The sequence below is a fragment of the Xiphias gladius genome, chromosome 1, assembly GCF_016859285.1.
Source record: "Xiphias gladius isolate SHS-SW01 ecotype Sanya breed wild chromosome 1, ASM1685928v1, whole genome shotgun sequence".
NCBI lineage: Eukaryota > Metazoa > Chordata > Actinopteri > Istiophoriformes > Xiphiidae > Xiphias > Xiphias gladius.
In genome coordinates, this window is record NC_053400.1 from 3729563 (window position 1) to 3743836 (window position 14274).

A 14274-nucleotide genomic window follows, 5' to 3' on the forward strand; every position below is an offset into this window, starting at 1 on the left:
TTGGACTCTTTGAAGCATTTGTATAGTTCTGAACAAAGCTGTAGTAATGACTTTCTATGTAGGTCTTAACTGTTTGAGAATTCAAAATAAACTCATCTTCGTTCTTTTTTTCAACTAATATTAAGTCTACTGTAGCATCTGGAAGTAGGTAGCGGTACATGTGGACAAATTTTTATTTGGGATATTCCTAATTCTGTTGCTTTCTGTATGACTCTCCATCCAAAGCTTTTCATTTTTCTCCTCCCTTTTTCCCAGGCTTTAATGTGACTTGTGTTGGATGGTCCTAACTTTGTACCTGTAAACTAACCAGTGATTAAGCAAAAGTTGTATCCTCCTCATTTCCAGTGGCATTTCCCCCATTTCAACAAGTAAAAATGATGTTGTAGTTGTTCTGAAGTCACGTGAGCATATTCTTAAAGCCTGATATTAAATGTCATCTAATTTTTCGAGAGAGGCATTGACTGCTAACCCAAACATCACACACCGATAATCTTATACCAATCTAATTAACCCAGTATAAATGGTCCTCAATGCAGTCCCCTCTGCTCCCCATTCCCTTCCGACTAGACATCACATGACATCTAACACTTTCTTAATTTTTTGTCAATAATTCTCTGGACATGCACACCCCAAGTAAGGCTTTCATTAAACCATAACCCTAAATATTTTAAGTGTACCACACTTTACAGTTCTTACAGTTTGATATGACTACTAATTGTCTTTCTTGTAATGAAAATTGTTTTTGTTTTATCTACTGAAAATCTGAATCCCCACTTAAATGACCACTCCTCTACTTTTCCAATGATCTCTTGTCACCTGTTTTCAATAAATTCTAAATTTCTTCCTCTGCTCCAAATTGCTCCTTCATCTGCGGGGAGAGAAAATTCTAATCCAATCTACATATTCCACAAACTTTCCCAAATTACTTTTCCCAAACTTGAACTGATCTTCCAATTAAGAAGGTCTTGATCCACCTAAACATCTGGGCTTTAATGCCTAATTTTCTGATTTTAATCAATAGCCCCTTCTTCCACATCATATCATAAGCCTTTTCTATATCAAAGAATATAGCTACCACACTTTCCTCATTTAGTTGTGCTTTTCTTATTTCACATTCTAAATATAAATTTGGGTCCATTGTAATCCTACCTCTCCTGAATCAATTCCATTGATATTTTGATACATGTCCTTTCATTTCTATGTAATATGCTAAAGAAATATTTATAATGTTCTCCATTAATAAACAGACATGGATTGTTAAAGTGATAACTCTGTAATTCCCTGGGTTAGTGCAATCTTTCCCTGACTTTAAGATTGGTACTATTATAGCTTCCTTCCAGAATTCAAGTAGGTGGCATCAGTAGTCTATGTTACTGGTGATGACCGTCAGGGTGAGTAAGTTTATACATCAGCTTACCCATGGACGACCCACACCTATCAAAAAGGGAACAACACATTTAAATTAGTCCAAAAAAAAAGAGAAAAACTAATGTGCAGCATACCAAAAGGTCTGTAACAAACAGATTTGTGCACACAAGTGAAACTACCCTTGATATTTTGTAATACACCAAGTAGACGCTCAAATGCCAAATTTGTCCAATTGTCTTGGACAGATTACAACATTATGTGCATAGCAAAATATACAAAAGTGCCAAAGAGTCTTAGAGTGGCTATAAGGAGAAGCCTTAAGAGATTCAAACTACAAGATTACCAAAGAAATCTGGCCGCTACTCCATGGGACCGTGTATCTTGAGAACAATACTGATTGTTGACTGTTTTAATAAGCTGTTTACTGACATTATACATCATCATGTTTCAATAAAAAAAGAACAATTAAAGCTAAATCGTCTCATTGGATCGATCCAAAACTTAAGAAAAGAAATAGCTGAAAGGGAAAGGACAAAAGCTGTAGCAGCCCGGCCCAAACTAGATTCTGATGTTTCGCCTTATAGAAAATGCAGACATTTTTGAGTAAGGTTAAAAGCACCATATTATAAAAAAGCATTTGAGGGACTTGTAAATAAGTCACAGCACATCTGGAATACAGTATAGGGTTTACTCGGTGGGTTAAAATGTGTATGTCCTGTCAATGCTAAGATAGATGGAAAAATAAAAATCAAAACTAAACCAGAAGACATTTCTAATCACTTCGCTGACCATTTTGGAACAAAAAAATGATACATGATTTGAGGTCTAACATGAATGATTATGTCCCAAATTATCTATTGTTAGAAAGAGAGAGACAGGTCATGTTGGGAAAAACTGTCACCTCATATTACCAGAGATATTATTAGATGATACGCAGAAAATTCTGACCTCACTGCCTGAAGATAAATCTCCAGGACAAGATCTAGCTTGCTGCTCTATTCACTGCAAGACCTGTTAAGTACTTATTCAACCTGTCTCTGCAACAAGGAAAAGTGTGCTTCAGAAAAAATGTATCCTGATCCAAAAGACAAACAATTCCTTTTACTGTATGCAATAGCCGTCCAACCAGTCTGCTCTCATCACAAAGTACAATTCTGGAAACACTGGCGAGGGTTTTCATTTGGAAATACATGGTAAACAATTATCTTCTAACCTCATGTCAGCATAGGAGGAGTCCGCAGGCAGCAGGAACATAAAATCAACAGGGTAAGGAGCCCCGAGGCCAGTGTCTACTGACTCTGGTACATGAACCAGTCCGGCGAGCCCCGAAGCTTCCAAGAACTCTCTTCGGCAGTTTTCGGCATATGGGCTGCCGTTCGGCATGTACGGGAAGTGTGGAGGGCAGCTGGTATGCACGAGAGCTGGTATATTCGAGTCGAGTCGAGTCGAGTCGAGTCGAGTAGTGTAGTATTAGTGAGTAAGTAGTAAGTTGTCAGCAGCCAGGACGAACATCTACGGTAAGCCCCGAGGGGTAAACATGTCTTACTCAGTCATTACCTGTACTGCTTGAAACAAGCTCATCTTTGCCACACAGTACCTAAGTAAGTTTGTAACACTATTTGCTTCCATTTATGTGGCTAGCCTTTAGTTTGGTAACATGAAAGGCGACGTAAGTGTTTGTGTCAGTGTTGAGCTTAGTGTGAGGGCAGCCGGCTATTTCCCTGAGCCAGCATGTAGTAACGTAAACTCGATTCGTATCGAACTCGCAAGAATAGTTCGTTCATTTTGGGGCCGCACTGGTCTGGTCTGACTTGACACGGCGTGCGCATGGATTGGAAAGTTTGCATCGTGGAATCAGGAAGTCCAGTGAAATGTTAAGTGTCAAACAGTAATCTGTGCCTGCTACTGCTGAGGAGATCGCAGCTCTGGAACGGTCTCCTGGTGCTCGCTGGACCTCTCCAGCATGCGGTGAGTTGGCTACAAATAACTGTTGTGTCACAATATTTTGTCTGCTGTTTTTTTTGCTGAAAATATCAGCGCAACAAGTGCGCACATTTCGCTTTATTAGATGTGGTAGGTGGCGTTGTTTTGAAAGAGAAACAGACCAGTCATCAAAAACAATCATTTTGTTTCCTATGTGTGCCTAACTTACGATGCGAAACACAATTCAATGTATTTTCCACACTCTATTTTTACAAGAGTCGCCGATTTTAAACAGAATAGGTTCCAAACTGCTGCATGGCGCAGCAGCCCACTCACCATTATGCTGTTTGGTAGAGTGAGATGAAGCTATATGGGAATAGAATGAATTACAAAAGATAAATCTTATAAATCAAGGGGTTTTTGCATTAGCTAATACTAATCAAAGGAGTGTATAGAGCACATCCAGACCCACTGTATTGTCATGCCTCCTCCTGATGTTGCACACTGGGCTATATAACATTTGTATGACAACACACACACACACACACACACACACACACACACACACACACACACACACACACACATGCTTGTGTACAGGAGGATGAAACAGAGATGAAGATGATGTATTTTTTTTTATTGAGAAAACTGAATAAATGATCCACTTATACAGTTAACAGAATTTTTTTGCAGATGATTACAATTACTTGATCATGAACTTGGACATTTATAAATGACTGCCTCATACTTATGGCTTGCTTGACCTCCTTTGGTTCATGCCATTTACTTTCTTGGCCACACAGGTTTCAGAGTTTGGCTTTTACAAACTTCCGTTTTGAGAATGAATGCACAACAAAGTGCACGCAGCTAATGTGGCATAGATATACAGGGGCTAAATGAGCGCAATGCGCCTTGAAAGTTCTCGACAGTGCATGGATACTCGTCTTTGGGCAAGTTACTGTACATTCTATGCAGAGTTTAAGACGCTGAGCTCAGTCTGTAGCTGGGCCTCCTCCTCTTCAAATCCATAAAACTCAAAGAGTATCAGCAGCATTCTGTACTTAGACATCTGAGCTGTCGGGCATTGCAGCGACAACAGGATTTTTCTGTCTTCTCTTTTCCTTGAAAAGTCTCCAGAGTTCCTAAATAACTGTCCAGAAATGTGAAGTAAAGCCTTCCTCTGGACTGCGTCTGTTGGTCGTCTGTTTGCGGATGTTGAGCAGTACTCCATCTTAGGTAGCATTTTTTGGCGTCTTTCCTGCCTACAGATCACATCAGGAGCCTCAATGTCTGCTGTGTCAGCTTGAGTGGTGGCATTTTGGAATATTTTTTCGAATTCATCTTCAGTCCTTAGTTGCTTCTTTCTGATTAGGACACCATCAACAGTATAGGCAGCTTCCAAGTCAGATTTTGCTGCTGGAAGGCATTTACAGCAAGCACGGTTTCCATAAACACAGGTGATGTGATTTTCATGCATCATGAATTCAAAGTTGAGACACTGTAGTAGCTTCTTTGCTTCTTCTCTGGCCAGGAAACTGAAAACTGCAGGGAGGACCTTTTTATTAGGAGTATTTTAGTGCCATTTTCCTGCAGCCCCACTGAGTGTCTGAGAGTTTCTGTTGCTCAAGGATGCATGGATCTGGATTCAGGGCATGTGTTTTCACGAATTTTTCAGCCACAGTATAAAAGAAAAAATCCAAAAAGTTCAGGCCTGACTTTGCATTGTCCACTAAAACAAGATTCAAGCAATGTGTCCAAAATGGACATATGGGACTTTTTTATTTTTGCCTTTGGATTCTGGAAAGAAGATCTTTGTAAAGCCAGCTCATGTTGGATGTCTTCTACATACAGATGGTTTTCCTTCAGTACATAAGTCACTGAGTTTTCAGTCTCCTCCCCTGTTGTTCACTGTATGAAGTGCTCCTTTATGGTCATGTAATGTACATAATGCACAACAAAGGATGCCTGTTTAATGTGCGATACATCAGTGGTTTTATCAAACAAAATGGAAAGTATTTACACCTATTTTTTTGTGAAAGGCTTGCTTTTTCTTGATTGCATTAAGGTGCACTGTCATATTGGCTAAGCAATTGCACCAGGAAGTTTCCCCTGCTTGAACTTGAGAGTCTTTCATCATAACCTCTGAGGCTTGGATTTGAAAAACTGATTTTGGAAACTGAATAAAAAAATTGAATACTACTGATCCTTTCTCTTGCAGCACTTATAATTAAATTATAAATGAAATTGAAAATTAAATTAAATTAAAGCTGCAAGCAACGTTTAACAGGCCCTCTGAATTTGAGCCCCTGGTGGAAGCAGTATACAAGGTGTTAATGCAAGTCATATAATATGGCTCTGAATTTGTATGATCATTGGATACAAAACCAAAGAGTTAAACATATCTTACTGTGTCCACCAGTTGCATATTTGTATCATGCATTTCCTGTTGCTAGTAGGTGGGGCTGTGATTATATCTGAATATTGGCATGTGGATGTCTCAGGCTGGGACTCTTATCAAACATGAATTTTCAGGCAGATTGGATAATTTATATTTGAGTTACAAAAACTTCCTGTTTTATGGTGGGACAACAAAATTCGCCATGCCTCCACAGACATGCCGTTCCACGAAAAATCAAGAGCTTTGCAATTTTGCATATCAAAGGTCTGTGCCAAAATTGCACAGTAAATTCAAAACGGCTTACTTTCTGTTGGGTTTAGGTTATAGCTTTTCTTGTAAGTCTTGGGATATTTCATGGGCCTGTCGAATTTTGCACATGTAGGTGAAACGTACCTTGAGGGCTACGCCGTTGAGATCTTATAGGGGGCGCTATCGAGCAATTTTGCCACAACCGTACAAAAGAGCCGTAAAACATACATTTTCACATTGCGTGAAATGTGCAAAGTTTCGAGCACCTTAGTAAATAGGGACGGAAATTGTGGTCGACAGCGTACATGTGATGACCAGGATGCTCTTGCATTAGTGCGATATGGAAGGAAAAACAGAAGAGCAACTGTTGTTTAGGTGACTGAGAATGTCAATGCAGGATGTGATCAGACTGTGTCAGCAAGAACAGTCCGTCGACAATTACATAGAGAGGGATATTATAGTAGGGTTGCAGTGCATAAACCACTCATTACAAAGATGAATACACATTTGAGAGTTGAGTGGAAACCATAGACACTGGTCTACAGAGATGTGGAAAAAAGTGATATGGTCAGATGAGTCATCCTTCACCATGTTCTCAACAAGTGGGCGAGTGCATGTGTAGCGGACACCAAGAGAACGGTGCAGGCCTGAATGCTTGATCCCTACAGTGAGGGGATCTGGTGGCTCTGTTATGCTGTGAGGGGCATTTTGCAGGCATGGTTTGGGTCCACTTGTCCCCTTAGAGGGAAGGGTCACTGCAAATCAATACAAAGTTGTTCTGAGTGATCACCTTTATCCTTTGATGAAACATTTCTATCCTGGTGGGGGTCGGTCTCTTCCAAGATTAAAATGCCCCCATCCATAGGGCCAAGGGGTCACTGAATGGTTTGATTAGTATGAAAATGATGTGAATCCTATGCTGTCGCCTTTGAAGTCACCAGATGTCAACCCAATTGAAAAACTATGGGAGATTTTGGGGCGACATGTAGACAGCACTCTCCACCACCATCATCAAATCACCAAATGAGGGAATATCTTTCGGAAGAATGGTGTTCATCCCTCCAGCAGCCTTTTACAGACTTGTAGAATCAATGCCAAGACACAATGAAACTTTTGGTGGCACATGGTGGCCCAACACCTTACCTTTATGTTGGTTTTTCCTTTTAATTTCTCGCACGTCTGTACATATAGTAATACAAAGATATACCAGCAGAGCTCCTCAATCTTTTAAACACTTCAGAAATAAAAATGAATAGTTAATGGCCTTAAGTCAATGGTTTTTAAATAAATGTTGTACTATTTGGACTGTATAACTAACTTGTGTTTATTTAACTGGTAGAAAGGTTTTTTTGTATGGCTCCAGAGAGCTGTGTGTGTTTGTTCTTCATCTCTGCTGTTTTGTCTTTGTGCAGGGTGACAGTTGAATCCAGTCCTCCTCTCTTTGAAGGAACTCTGCTCTGATAGTGGTTAATCAGACTCCAGTAGGAATGTCCTACTGGTCTGTTGGCCTTCCCCAGGACTCTGGAGACACTCCCAGCAACATGGAACATCAAAGCAGTGAGTAATCTGCCTGCATCTCATCCATCCCTCTCTAAATTCTGCCATTGCACATGGGCTTCTTTTCTTGCTATGGTGTAAGAGGCAACAGGCAGGTTCAGGAAGGATGTGACTGCATACTGAAATGTATTAATTTGTGGAGCGACTGCAGCACTGCTTAAATTTAGCAAAAACAGAACTGAAACTGATTGTAGAGAGCCACAAGCCTTATCTGTTGCTGTCTGACTATATGTATAAAATGGTATGTTCTTACTGAAAACATCGAGAAAGTTTTATTTTTAGTTTCATAAAACTACCAGCACCAGTACATTGTAGTACAGTTGTTTGGTAAGTGACAACAGAGTCAATAATAGATGATGAGTGATTACTGTAGGAAATGGAAGAGTATATTAGATTAGATTACAGTAGGTTGACTAAACCTTTTTCCCAGAAAAAGGGAAGTTGTTATGATCTGTTATATTTTGTCTTTTAACTTCCTGTATATATCAGGAGTGTTTGTGACCATCTTGTACCTGCATTTTAGCACTTACAGTATTTGACCAGTTTTTTTGACCAACATAAAGAATTTAAGATTTCCAGAGCTTGTAGCAAGAGCTTCTCTAGAGCTTGTAGCAAGTGAGGACGACTTTCTTCCACAACCGCCCTACAAACATCGTCTGCTTATCAGTTCAGAGCTCCTGCAAGGTGTCTGATCAGCTAGTTATGTTATTATAGTTAATTGTCATGCTGACTGGTCAGTGGCACAACCATGCATGCCCTATGGCCTGGTTGTGTGGCCGTCTGGTCTGAATTCAGGTTGTGCTCCCTTCCCAGGCTGTGTTTACTCCAAACATGTTCCAGAAATCAGAAGGTTAGCTTGAGGTGTCAGGTCAGAGATGGCTCAGTGTAGGTAGAATGATAGAATGGGATGCTGAGATTTGGACTGGTGGAGGCCAGGGTAAAGTCCGTCAGGCAGTGGTATATTGTATCTATAAGGAAACTGCTTTGTTGGGTTAGCCTAGATTTATAGATCTAGATCTAGATTTATTTATTTATTTGACATGTAAATCGTGTCAAGTTTATTTGTAGAGTACAGTCCCACACAGAAGAAATTCAAACTGCTTTACAGAGGAATAAAAAGAAAAAATAAGGATTTATACACACACAAAAAAACCCTAGGGTTGTCAATGAATATTCTAAATTCGATTATATAATTGAATTGTAAAAAAAAAAAAAAAAAAAGAAAAAAACAGACATTCAAACTGAAAAAGAAAGTGTCCGTATGTGGGCAAGCAAGAGCGAAGACATGGGAGCTTGCATATGGACAGTTGGAGAAAGGGGAAACTATAACTTAAATTTGTATAAAATTTGAAATTTTTGAAAATTTATTGAACAAAAATGCTAATCAGTGTCTTGAAGTTTGGTCGATTGTGTGCAGCTTCTTTAATGCCTTAGATTCACTTCTCTGTTTTATATCATAGTGAATTGATTATCTTTGGGTTTTTGACTTTTGATCGGACAAAACGACATTTGTTGTTGCTACCATGGACTTTTAAATTGTGATCGGAGTTTTTCTCCATAAACCAAATGATCTGTCTAATAATGGACCCACTGGACAGTGTAAGACAACAATAGATCAGAGCAGAGACAGAGTGAGGGAGAGAGAGACAGGAAGCTCTTAAACAAAGGAGCATCATTCCCCGCTCCCTCTCCCTCTAACCCCTCCTCCTGCTCCACTACCTCTCTCTCCCTGCTTCCCCCTTCCTCCCTCTGTCCTCAGCTAGTCACAGTGTTAGAGAGGAGGGAGATCATCCAGGGAACACAACCAGGATGGGTGAGGATGCTTGGTAGAAGCCCCACAGCAGTTGAAGGGAAACTATGAAAAGAGAACAATTAGCTTCATATGTGGTGGTGGCAAGAGGAAGAGGTGGATTTGCTGCTGCGCTATGAGCAGGTTAGTAGGAGGGAGAGGCAGAGTGGCAGAGCTAAATGGTGACTGGAGACTTGTTTATATGCTGCACATGTAGGACTGACTGAGCCTTAAATCTACTCTGCATTGAGCTGCGGCTATGGTAGCTGTTTACTGACATCATATCTGGATCAGCCAGTGTGGTCTAAAGATGTGATGGATCTGATGACTTCTATACTGTAGAGCTCATTAATGCAGCATTGGTTGTTTATTAGAATCCATTAACCTGGTTCTGATGCCGTACTCTCATTACATTTCACTCACGTACCTGTGAACGTATTACACTGGTTTTTTATTGAGGATTTTAGTGGAATATGTTCTGAATGTTGCCTCAGATGCTTTTAACAAACTTCAAGAAATTTCACATTTCAGAGGGAAATGACAGATATGGAATGTTGTCCACTGACCAGACTAGAGATGTCACTACTGGGTATCGAACCCCAGACGGTGGGCCAGAATTTTGTTCCTGCACCACCTCTGCACCAGAGGGATTTTATTTTATGTAACAACAATGATATTGAGACTGGTATGCTTTTTTTTTTTTTTTTTTTTTTTTTTTTCCTCGACGTAAATATAAATCACACAAGCATTTAACCATAATGGTGGTTATGGCTGCGTCTGCACAAATTTGCGCCTTTGCGATATGTCAACCCACTAACAACCTGTATCATATGTTTCAGCAGCTACTATCCACCGACTAAAATCTCATTGTGTACGTTAACAGAGCAGCTTAACGCCTAAAGGCCTGTCTTGAAACAATACAGATCAGCCACAAAATTAAAACCATTTGCTGGTTTTAAGGTTGAGGTGGAATCGTGTATATGTACAGTATATATATCAGCCACAACATGAAAACCAGTTACTAGTTTTAATGTTGTGGTTGAATGGTGTATACAGTGCCTTCAGAAAGTGTTCAGACTCCTTCACTTTTCCGTTTAAATTAATTTCTTCCCTCATCAATCTACAATCAAAACCCCATAATGACAAAGCAAAGTTATTGTAAAGGAAAAACTGAAATATCACATTGACATAAGTATTCAGACCCTCTGCACACTTGAAATTTAGTTCAGGTGCCTCCCATTTCTCTTGATCATCTTTGAGATGTTTTTTACATCTTGATTGGGGTCTACCTGTGGTAAAGTCAGTTGATTGGACATGATTTGGAAAGGCACACATCTCGCTATATAAGTCTCACAGCTGACAATACATAACAGAGCAAAAACCAAGCCATGAGGTCGAAGGAACTGCCTGCAGAGCTCAGAGACAGACAGCTCAGACACAAGATTGTGTCAAGGCACAGATCTGGGGAAGGCTACAAAAACTACTCTAAACTGCATTGAAGGTTCCCAGGTGCACATTGGCCTCCATAATTCTTCAGTGGAGGAAGTTTGGAACAACCAGCAGTCTTCCACCCGGCCAAACTGAGCAATCAGGGGAAAAGGGCCTTGGTAAGAGAGGTGACCAAGAACCCATTGGTTCAGGATAGGGATGACTAACCCTATCTAACAACTCTGATTGTCCCTGAGTAGCCCAGCCAGAGCCCTGACTTGAACCCAATCGAACATCTATGGAGAAACCTGAAAATAACTGCCCAACGATGGTCCATATCCAACCAGACATAGGCTGAGAGGATGCACTGAAGAATGGCAGAAAATCCCCAAATCCAGGTGCGCAAAGCATGTCGCATCATACGCAAGAAGACTCAAGGCTGTTATCGCTGGCAAAGGTGCTTCAACTAAGTAATGAGAAAAAGGTCTGAATGCTTATATCAATGTGATATTTCAGTTTTTCCTTTATAATAAATTTGCAATCATTTTTAAAATTCTCTTTTTGCTTTGTCATTATGGATAATTGAGTGTAGATTGATAAGGGAAAAAAAATGAATTTAAACGATTTTAGCTTAAGGTTGCAACATAACAATGTGAAAAAAGTGAAAGGGCCTTAATACTTACTACGTACCTAATACGTACGTATGATACTGTATATCACACGTACGTTGAAAAAGCTCTTGGTCAAAGCTTTTTTATCTTATCCATTTTAAAAGCACCTCCTCACAGGCGTTGGATCAGTTAGTCAGTGTGTCTGACTTGAAGGTATGCATGATGCATTGTGGAGATTTGGGAGTTGGGCAAATGAGCTCCTCTGTTTCCTATCTCTTGTCTACATTGAAAACAATGAAGGCAGCAGTGGCAATTGTTTGTGGTCTAGAAGTATGTAAATATTTATAAAGTTGTTAAAACTTAAATCCTGGTTGATTTGGTGACACTAGTGGTTAGGGGTTGTAACAGTAAACATTCCTTGAGCAGCTACTTGTTTACACCTGTTTACAGTGTAGCAAAACCGACTCATGTTGTTTTAATGGAGAAGTCAATCAATAATATGCTTTCAGGCCAAATGGAACCATGATCTGATTTAATGCTGTAAATGGCATGAGTTGTTTTCCACACAATAGCCGGACAAAGTAAAAGGAGTTGGTTTCCTTGCTGAGGACTTGGAGGTGTGAAGCACACACAAAATTAAAAATGATCTCCTGATGAAAAAAATTAAGAAAATGACTCTTATCTTGTTTGTTGACACATTTTTGATAAACAATTGCTAAACATGGTGATAAACACGTTGCCTTTCCTGTTTGGCCAGTGGAATGTTTTTAATGTGAACTAGCAGCAGTAGTAAACATTAGGTTAGCATTAGCAGTATCTTAACACAGCTCTAATTCAGCATTGGGAGAATAAACACTAAACAGTGAGGCTGTTATTGATAAGTTAAACATGCATTGTTTCCTGTGAATCCTCTCATTCAAAGTCTAGAATTTGAATCCAGTGCAGAAATGGGAGATATTAATAATGATAGCTATAACTAATTAACTAATTATAAAATGCAAATACACTGAATGGCTGTTGCTGAAGAAACAGTGAAAACAAGCTTTGGTTTTATGAAAATCTTAAGAATTATAACTTTAACAGCATTTTTTTTCTACAGATGTAATTTATATAAAACAAACACCATCCTTTTACGGAACTACATAGTGTAAGTGTTCCCTACTTAACTGCAGTGTTTCACAAAAAGAGGAAGCCTGTGGTGTGGTTGTCTGTGGGCATTTAGGATAACTGGGTCACCAGGAACAAACATAAAACGGTTAAAAGAGACAAAGAGCATTTGGTATCTGGGAGAACCTTCTGACTTTATAAAATAAGTATTATAATGTATAAACCTTATGTATAACTAAGAGATTAATTTTGTTTTGACATCTGAAGTATTGATATTAGAGTATCAGTATATCTACAGTCTCCTCATTAGTAGAAAGACACAACTGATTTGATCTCAGTACAGGGTCATTCCATTGAGCACTAACTGTAATTCACCTGAGTTGAGTCTCCTGTCCATTAGATTGATGGGAAAAACAGTGTCAGATGTCAAAACTTTAGTTTTAATGTAATTGTGTGCAAAATTGGATGTGACGGCTAATTTAGTTGGCTTGATGTAAATGATGTTGCCACCAGTGTGTGTTTTGCCCATTAGGACTTAATACTATCCACAGTGGATGTGGAACTGGTTCTTTCTTGTGGTCTGGCACTGACAGAGGGAAAGTGAAAGTTGATGAATTTTTGGTGTCAAGAGGATCAAGATGGAAATTCCACTGAAAGCTTCACACTGACACTGATCATCACTCATGAATGCCTGCTAATATGTGATGGTTATTTTGTAAAATACCATAAAACACTGAACTCCATCAAGTCTCACAAAATGTTATTTAGAAAAAAAATGTTAACCGAACTGCTTCTGAACCAGCCAACAGAGAATTATGGAGAGCTAAAAGTATCCATTGAAAACAGTGAATAAAATTCTGTTCGGTGGTTTAGTAGTTCCTTAAACTGCTTAGGGCTCAGTAATCCTTGAGGCAGGATTCCTTGCTTTTTTTCTTAAAACATTATTTTTGTGGCATTTTTGCATTATTCTATAGTTGACAGTAGAGACGGACTGGAAACAAGGGGTGAGAGTGAGAGTCTGTCTCAGTCTGAATCAAGTCAGTGAATAATAAAGTATATGCTTGTTGACCAACTCCATATGTGATCTGGCAAATCTGACAGCATTCAGATTGTAATGTGTTCTGCTGGATTTACATCAGAGCTGAAATGATTAGTAGATTAGTCCATTTGTCAATTGACACAAAATGTATCGACAACTACTATTGTTAATCAGTTTATTGTTAAACTAATTCTGTAAGCAAAAATGCCAAACATTAGATGGTTCCAGCCTCAAAAGTGTGAATTTGCTGTTTTTTCAGGTCTTACATTGTAGTAAACTGTAAATATTTGGATTTTGGACTGTTGGTTGAATATAACAAGACATATGAAGACATAATTTTAGTAACTGATACTGAGCCCTAAATTTCACCTGCATTATTGTGTTTTTTCTCATGCAAATAAGATATCAAGATACAGATATTGTGTCAGGAGGACATGTGGTCTTAAAGTTGAGCTGGTATTAAAAACACATTGATGTATTCTGCTGAATCTGTATTGGCACCGATACCAACCTTATTAAGTGGACTGGGTATTAGCCATGATTTGATCAGTCCACCTAAAACAGTTTCTTTGTCAATTCTATTATTTTATTCTACAGTAAAATAAGTGTTTTCACTATCACTTACATTTATTCACTCAAGGCAGGTCACCTGCTCAGATTTTAGTGCCATGGAAATCGCTGGCCTCGTGTTAACTTATATAAAAATGAATCCAATAAGTTCCACACAGTATTGTGTACAGATTTTAAATTTGGTAAAGAGTGAGCACTGGCATCAGTTGATTACTTTGCATCAGCAGATATCCTG

At 39.1% G+C, this 14274-nt stretch overlaps 1 protein-coding gene across 3 annotated transcripts in view; it reads left to right on the forward strand.

The window, feature by feature from the left end:
• Positions 1 to 2603: 2603 nt before the first annotated feature.
• The window catches only part of lrrk1 (leucine-rich repeat kinase 1), a 102360-nt gene continuing 90689 nt past the window's right edge, over positions 2604 to 14274 (forward strand). The window contains exons 1-2 of one of the 3 annotated variants that reach the window (XM_040124387.1): positions 2604 to 2634; positions 7351 to 7495. In XM_040124387.1, the coding sequence (XP_039980321.1) occupies positions 7426 to 7495 (70 nt within the window). In that variant the 5' untranslated portion in view covers positions 2604 to 2634; positions 7351 to 7425. Of the gene's footprint in view, positions 2635 to 2846; positions 2886 to 3229; positions 3337 to 7350; positions 7496 to 14274 lie in introns of those variants that run through there. The other 2 variants (XM_040124388.1, XM_040124386.1) reach the window with 2 other exon arrangements.